Below are 8572 nucleotides of genomic sequence, written 5' to 3' on the forward strand. Positions count from 1 at the left end.
GACCACTGTTTATCAACTGGCACATGGCTCAGTCAATCATGACGCCGCACGCCGCTTGGGAGTGCTTAACGTGATGACGTCAGTTGTGTTTTGACGTTCAGAGTCGCTGTAGCGTCAACAGGAGTCAGACAGAGCCAGGACAAGGACAGGTAAGTACTCTTTATACACAGTTGTCGCCGTGGTTTTTATACACACAACACATGTCGCTATGGTCGTTTGGATATTATCTGTTGTTATCAACTAGCTATAGTGAGCTAGCGCTGTTAGCTGTTAGGTGTTATTTAAGGCCACACAGGTTAGCTGAGGTAGCCTAGCCTAGCCTGGCTACATACCTTACTGTCTGACACAGTGACAGGTTGCTTGGTTAGGTATTCATGTGTAAAGTATGATACAGAAATGAATAACAACACACTGTAATGTCTGACAGCTACGGCAGATAATAGTGACATGCTTTCGATCATAGGTTAAATAGTCAGGTAGAGTTTAAAGTCCTCTTCCGCTCAAAAATCTGTTACTCAAGTTGGATGTTTGAGCTTCACTGTGCAGAGTTTGACACTAGATTAATGTTTTCACATTCAGCTGATCATCTGATGTGATTGTACGTGATTTGTGACATCACTACTATAGACTGGCGACAAATTAATGGAAAAACCGGTACAGTCTGAATACTTGACCCCTACAGTGAGGGGATCTGGTGGCTCTGTCACTGCAAATCAATACAAATCTGTTCTGAGTGATGAAATATTTCTATCCTGATGGGGGTGGTCTCTTCCAGGATGACAATGCCCCCATTCATAGGACACAAGGGGTCATTGAATGTTTGGATGAGTATGAAATTGATATGAATCATATGCTGTAGCCTTCACAGTCACTACATCTCAACCCAACTGAATAGCTTTGGGAGACTTTGGGCCAACGTGTTAGACAGCGCTCTCTACCACCATCACCAGCATCATCATAAAAACACCAAATGAGGGAATATCTTTGGATGAATAATGTTCATCCCTCCAGTAGAGTTCAGACTGTAGAATCAATACCAAGGAGCACTGAAGCTATTCATCCAAAGATATTTATGTTGGTTTTTCCTTTAATTTGTCACCCATCTGTACTTTGGGAGCCAATCCTAGTTAAATATTTAACATCCTGCATCCAGCATTAGACTTCTAAATTGGAATATATTTGCATTTTCAGAGATTTTTAAAGAGGGATTAGGAGAAGATACAATCACAGAGTCACAGAACCATACACTGATCCATTAACCATTTTCACATCAATTTTACCTGATGTCAATTTGTCAAATGTTTTCCTGTTTTTGTTTTACAGACTAATCTCCATCATGGCATTGAGAACAGCTGCGTGCCGTCTCATGGTCAATCCTCAGAGATGTGCCATGATATCAGTCTGCAGAGCGCAGGGAACTGCAGCGCCTGCCAGAAGGGGTGAGTACTACGACTGCGTGCTAGTCACAGATAATATTTTCATCAAGATGGTCTTGAAGATGGGAGCATTCAGCTGCAGCTCCCAGCATTTCAGTATAATCAGTGGCATTGGTGCGTGCTGTGATAAGATAGCCGTCCATGTGCTGAAGATGTGAGAAGTATATTCTGCTGAAGTCTTGTATGAAGCTGCAACTCTGTGATCTGTTGTAATTGCTGGGTTTAAATGGAAAAGAGACTTCACTGATTGGACTACATCTAAATGCAAATGGCCGAGTTTGAAGTTCATCATCTCTTTCTTCATTGTCATTTCTCAGTTTTTGACTTGAAGACACTTGACATTCACAGGGAGAAGAATGAAGCTATATTTGACACTTTCATATCAATAACAAAGAAGTGTGTATTTTTATTTCAAAAAGAGTACAGATTTGTATCTTTCAGCATAATATTAATAATTTTTCTTTTCTGTCTCTCCACAGATGCAGAGAAGACCGAGCAGAAGGCCAAAGCACGTAGGTGTCGACAGATTATTATTATTATTATTATGAAATCAGAGTACGAGAAGATATTTTGAAACTGAAGCTCTCACCGAAATATATTTTTAACTGTGGTTCTAAATATTTGACAGCTAAGGTCCAGTTCGACTGGCGGGACGCCCTGAACCTGGAGGGCCTGCTGACGGAGGAGGAGATCATGATCAGAGACTCCTTCAGAACCTACTGCCAAGAGAAACTCATGCCTCGCATCATCATGGCAAACAGAAATGAAGGTTTGTTTTCCTACATTCACAAGCTAGAGCCCCTAATTTATGACTTGATTTTTCATTTTACTTATGTTTCCAAGTGCTCATTCTATGCATGATTGCAGTAATGTGTCAGTGTGTCAGTTTGTTGTAACTTAACCTCATGTGGATCTGAAGCAATCATTTGATTAATCCATCGAGAACATCTGCAAATAATAGACTATTTTAATACTCTGTTAATCTTTGTTGTTTTTTAAATACAGCAAAAATAGCAAATTCTCCCTGTTTTCAGCTTCTCAAATGTTATTATTTGCTGCTTCTCTTTGTTATATGTGATAGGAAGCTGAATATATTTGGGTTTTGGATTTGGGGTCAGACAAAACAAGACATTTAAAGATGTCATTTTCTGACTATTTTATAGGCTAAATAATGAATAAATATATTTTTAAAAATGTAATCTGCAGTTGAATTGTGGGTGAAAATAATTTTTAGTCGCAGCTCTAACCACATATGTCATTTTTTCTTTCAGTGTTCCACAGAGAAATTGTGTCAGAGATGGGGGAGCTGGGTGTCCTGGGCCCAACCATTAAAGGTATGTGTGTGTTTCAGTGGAATACATACACACACACACACAGTATGAACCCATAAATCTCATTTTGTCGACCTATACAGAACAAACCACAGAGCTGTGTTTATTGTGAGCTATAAAGTTTCAACATCTTTTGTAAGAGAGCCAAATGTTATTTGGTATGGACTTTGTTCATCTGTACACTGGACCTGTGGTGTGTGTGTGTTGTTTGTTGTTTGTTTTTGAAAAATCTCTAAAGTGTGCCTATGACAAATCCATGAATTTGACTTTATTAACTTAAATGAATTTAATGCTTTACATACTGTTCATGTAATAACACTGACAGTTATATATCTTGTTGTGTTTGATTTGACAGGTTATGGCTGTGCTGGGACTAGTTACGTGGCCTATGGTTTGATTGCTAGAGAAGTAGAAAGAGTGGACAGCGGCTATCGCTCAGTCATGAGTGTGCAGTCATCACTGGTCATGCATCCCATTAACGCGTACGGCACAAAGGAGCAGAAAGAGAAGTACCTCCCCAAACTGGGTAAGAGGGAACGGCAACAATATGTTATCTATTAACAGTTTTTGTGAGCTGAGGTCAACAAATTTACTTTCTTTTATTGACCATTCTATAATAATCTGGAAATGAAGAATAAATGTACAATATAGGGGGCTGTTTTAACCCTAAAAACCCGATAATAAAGAGACAGAGCTCTTGGTTTCTTTTTCAGTGAGTTATTCATAGACTGTAATCACCCTCCTCTGTTGCCCCCCCCAGCTCGTGGAGAGATCCTGGGCTGCTTCGGCTTGACAGAGCCAAACCATGGCAGCGACCCCGGCGGCATGGAAACCAGAGCCAAATACAACCCATCCAGCCGCACCTACTCTCTCACTGGCTCAAAGACCTGGTGAGTAGCAGATATTTCTATGATAATAAAGATGATAAACAGTATCTCAATCAAATGTCATTGTATTCTCTCAAGATCATTTCAGGAGAATTAATTGTCATTGCCGGTTGGGAATTTACTTACTGCATTACATCAATAGCTCTCAATCTCAGACTCAGCATCTAAATGTTCTCTAATTGAAGGAAGCAACATAAAACTTATTTTTTTCAGTTGTGTATTTAGAGGATAGTTGAGAACTTATACTTGAAAGCACACTTTTATTATACTCTATAATAGCTGAATCATGTGCCAGCATGGCTGTAATTACTTAAATAACAATGATGATATAAATTAATAATAATAATAATGATAATAATAATGACATGTTTGCATAAACCAATAATCTGATGTTAATATCAGGTAGTTCTCTATGGACTGATTCTTTCTTTTATTGACATTAGTTTCATTTAATGTATTGTTTCAGAATTTATGTGAAACATTTTCATTTCCAACATAAAGTTTTGGTTTTTTTTGCGGCCACAGTAGTCAATGTTACTAAATGTCCACAAGGTGGAGCTCTTCACAGTTAAAACACTATGAAACTCACACAGATGTTGCTTTTTTTCTAGGGTCAAAGATGCACCCATTGTAAATTTTTTATTGTTTTTTTAAATACTTTATAATAATAATATTTATAATAATTGTGTTTTTTAAAGTATTTTTTTTGTGTTTTCCAAATAAAAATAACTGAATCATGTACACTACAAGTCTATATATTGATATTTCATTCACATATGAACAGAAGATAAGTACCCACCATCACACTGTACTGCACAGTCACAGTTTAAATCTTCCAACTCCAGGATCACCAACTCCCCAGAGGCAGACATCGCTGTAGTCTGGGCCAAATGTGAGGACGGGAAGGTCCGCGGCTTCATCTTGGAGCGTGGCATGAAGGGCCTCTCTACTCCAAAAATCGAGGGAAAGTTCTCCTTGAGAGCGTCCGCCACCGGTATGATCCTCATGGACGAGGTGGAGGTTCCTGAGGAGAACCTGTTGCCTAATGTCTCGGGCCTGGGGGTGAGTGAAGCGAAACCATGAACATTCTGGAACATAGTAGTCAGACATCATTGTAGTCTTTGTTAAATTATTTTGGTATAGTACAGTTTCTTTTAGGTATTTAGCTTTGTGTGAACACTTAAAATTCTGCTTTAGACACAGTAGAAATTGCTCATTGGACTCTTTGCCTTCTTTGCTTCCAGGGTCCGTTTGGCTGCTTGAACAATGCTCGTTACGGCATTGCTTGGGGCGCTCTGGGTGCTGCAGAGTTCTGTTTCCATGCGGCTCGTCAGTACACACTCGACAGGTCAGATATCACACATAGGAGCGTTTCTTTAATGTCACATGTATCATTTCTATGTTCAGTATGAGATTTGAATCTCTTTGCACAGGCATAGGATGTTTTTATGTCACAGCATGTATTTAATTATTTATTTGTGTTGGTCTGTGTTCTCTTAAAAAAACACAGAATCCAGTTTGGTGTTCCACTGGCAAGAAATCAGCTGATGCAGAAGAAAATGGCGGACATGCTGACAGATATCACCATCGGCTTACAGTCCTGTCTGCAGCTGGGGAGACTTATCGATGAGAAAAAGTAAAGACAACTTTACCCTCTAACTGAAGTGCATTTAGATGGGGTTTGACCTTTCTTATATACAGTCTATGGGTTTGACATGTTATTAACACTTCTGTATGGGTCCAAGCCTGTGTATCAGTTATGTTAAAGTCCTGAGTCACTGTTCTGAAGCTGACTTCACTCTGACCTCCTTCTGTGTGGTCAAAAAGGCATCTGGTTCTGAGTTGTGTAACCAAAAGATTGGTTTTAGTTGCGTGATTGGACTCAACTTTAGAGAAGTAAGTGTCATAAATCTTGTGCATAGGCCTGTCACAATAATTTCATTATCGACTTATTGTACAATAACGTAATTATCAACATCATCATGTCTATATATGGACTTATTATATGATACGTGGACATGATCTTGATCTTTTTTTACCTCAATAGTGCCACACTTCATATTAGCAACTAAGAGGCAGTCTGTGTAGCACCCACTCTCCAATCCCACCTCCTTTGCATTATTAAGCTATTATATTATCATTATATAAGTGATATAAAATGATCTTCAAATAACAATAAAATTGATTATCGCGATTATTTCTGAGACAATATATCGTCCAACAAAAGTAGTTATCGTGACAGGTCTAGTTGTACATTCAAAGAAGATCCAGCCAGAACAAATATCAGATGAGATTTTTCATGATTAACATTTGCTAATTAATACTACACAAAATTAGTCTTGCAGGTATCTGGTCATATATTAAAGGCGATAGATGAAATGTCAGTGGGCCAAAGTTATGACAGTGAATTCAGATGGAGACATGAACGTGTTAATAATTCACACTTATGTGAACAGAGCGGCCCCAGAAATGATATCCATGCTGAAGAGGAACAGCTGCGGTAAAGCTCTGGACATCGCCAGGCAGGCCAGAGACATGCTGGGAGGAAACGGCATCGCAGACGAATACCACATCATCCGCCACGTCATGAACCTGGAAGCTGTCAACACATACGAAGGTGAGGAGGAAGAGGAGGAGGAGGGAGTTCTTAATATATACCAGTGTGTTTGAGTGCATTGTAGTTACACAGATACTCATTTAAAGTTCATTTTTAACTAAATTGCACAACTGCTGCATATTTTTGCGAGAGTGGTTGTTAATCTCTCACAACAACAACAGCAGCAGCCATCTGTGTTCCACCCACACACACACACACACACACACACATATACACCAATTGCACCTGTTGATTCTGTTTTTGCTGTTGTGTCATCCTCCAGGTACTCATGATATCCACGCCCTGATCCTGGGCAGAGCCATCACTGGGTTGCAATCCTTCACTGTGGGCAAATAGATCCAACCCTTCATGTACCGCAGCTCCCGACCAACAGGAGTCAAAAAAAAAATGTAACTCGCATGTCAACTCGGCAGTTTTCAGATGATCACTACGAACTGTCATCTGAATGACGTTGGAATGTTTGTTTTTCTCCGAGTGCTTTATTTTGAAAGAAACTTGTGGATTGTAATTAATTAATCCAGGTGTAGTTTTTTAAATTTTAAAGAGGGCTATTTTTCTACTCTCAATCACACAACACCGTAGCAGGTTTTCAGTACTCCCGGATGTATAGACAAAGTCAGATTTATTAAATGGTTATTTTTCTGAAGTGAAGCAACAGTTGGTCAAGATTCAGAATTGCTGCTCCAGATGTGTCACTGTATACGAAGATAATCCAGATCTACAGTAATACTGTAAATGTAAAAACAACAAAGTATTAATGAACACTACTTGTTTGGAATTGCCTGTGAAGCGTTGTTATTTAAAATTGGATCCAGTTATGCAGATGTCGCTGTTTTGAGTTGTGTACTTATCTGACCCCTCTGAGTTATGTTTGTCAGGTGTCACATGGGGATAACATCTAGCACTGTACTGACTCTATCATGATGATGTCATAAGTTTGCATGGTTTACCAGAAGTCAAAGACTTTGATAAATAAGTTTAAAGTATTCCAAATGTCTTCAGGTGGAATGAAGTGTAAGTAAGGAGCTGTTTTTACATCCTTCATAAATATGAAGCTTTATTCTGTTTAACAATGGCTTAAAGGTGTAATCATGAACTTGTGGCACTGATTGATGCTTTGTAAAAATGTCAGAATGCTAGTTGTGGATTAAAATCACAGCATAACTCAATTTATCCCAAGTTGTTTTTTTACTATGGTTGTTTCCTGATCAAATTTAAAGAGAAATCAGTCGTCATTGAAGTCTCACACATCACCACAAACACAGCTGTTACCTGCACCGCTGCTGTAAGGATTCAAATGAGGTTGGATTAGACGTGCTGTGGAATTACCTTGGTTGTTTAATTGTGATCTGTATAAGATTTCAAATATTTCATCCTACCTTTATCCATTCCTGCTTTTTCTTCTCCCTTATCTAAATACCATTCTTTTGTCAGCTCCCGTCATGTTGTGGTTGGCTGAGGATTTCACCCGCTAATCCTCCTCTCACTCAATTGCAATTTGAACCCTGTCATCATATTCGCTCGTGCCTTTGTCATGAGTTCAACAGAGAAGATAGCTATGAAATCTAGACTAAAAATAGCAGAAAAGCCGGTATGACTGACGAGGCATTTTTTGTTATATGAGATGAAAACAAAACATGATAAGCGGGAGAAATAAACTCAACGTCAGAATGATTGTAGACGAAGATTTAGCAGTATCAATTATTTGATTTAATCTCTAATCATTGCTGGAAATCCCTATAAGGGCAACAAGAAGACAGCAGTTTACCATCATCAAAGAAACATATCTAATACTCTACGTAATCATTTTGCTATAGCCAAGAAAAATAGAGAGTGGGCCCTGTTAGTAGAAAACACTTCCTGCTTGAATCCTGCAGCCCAGAGTACACAAGAATGTAAAATGATACTACTTGGTCAGAATCAGCAGAGCACAACAAGCTTAATCTAACAAATGCACGGAGCAGATGGCAAATGACTGTGTATTATTTTGATATTACATAACTCTGCACCTGTGTCAAAGTATTCTCTGCTGGGACACTGAGTCATGGGTGGGTTCATAGCATCTGGAGGAAGAAACACCACAGCCTTCTGGCCTCAATGCTAAACAGGAAATACACTCAAATAAAAGGATTCAACTTTTTAAAGCCATGGAGAAAACTTTTTCTACTCATGTATAGTAGGCTTATACACACCTGCTGTTTATTAGAGTGTATAGTTAGATCGCAGAGGATTAAATTTGAAAAAAAAAAGATGGATTTCAATATGGAGCATAGGATTACAATTTGTTGCATTTATATCAGC

General features: G+C 38.7%; 1 protein-coding gene across 1 annotated transcript; it reads left to right on the forward strand.

Moving 5' to 3' along the window:
* The first annotated feature begins 3 nt into the window (after window positions 1-3).
* Window positions 4-6886, forward strand: LOC128378760 (glutaryl-CoA dehydrogenase, mitochondrial-like). The gene is made up of 12 exons (XM_053338346.1): window positions 4-149; window positions 1324-1439; window positions 1916-1948; window positions 2065-2205; window positions 2708-2770; window positions 3123-3293; window positions 3528-3657; window positions 4500-4716; window positions 4899-5002; window positions 5165-5290; window positions 6111-6271; window positions 6534-6886. The coding sequence occupies exons 2-12, from the start codon at window positions 1337-1339 to the stop codon at window positions 6605-6607; spliced, it is 1323 nt and encodes a 440-aa protein (XP_053194321.1). The 5' UTR covers window positions 4-149; window positions 1324-1336; the 3' UTR covers window positions 6608-6886.
* The last annotated feature ends 1686 nt before the right edge of the window (window positions 6887-8572 follow it).

This window comes from Scomber japonicus, chromosome 18 (genome assembly GCF_027409825.1).
Source record: "Scomber japonicus isolate fScoJap1 chromosome 18, fScoJap1.pri, whole genome shotgun sequence".
NCBI classification, from domain to species: domain Eukaryota; kingdom Metazoa; phylum Chordata; class Actinopteri; order Scombriformes; family Scombridae; genus Scomber; species Scomber japonicus.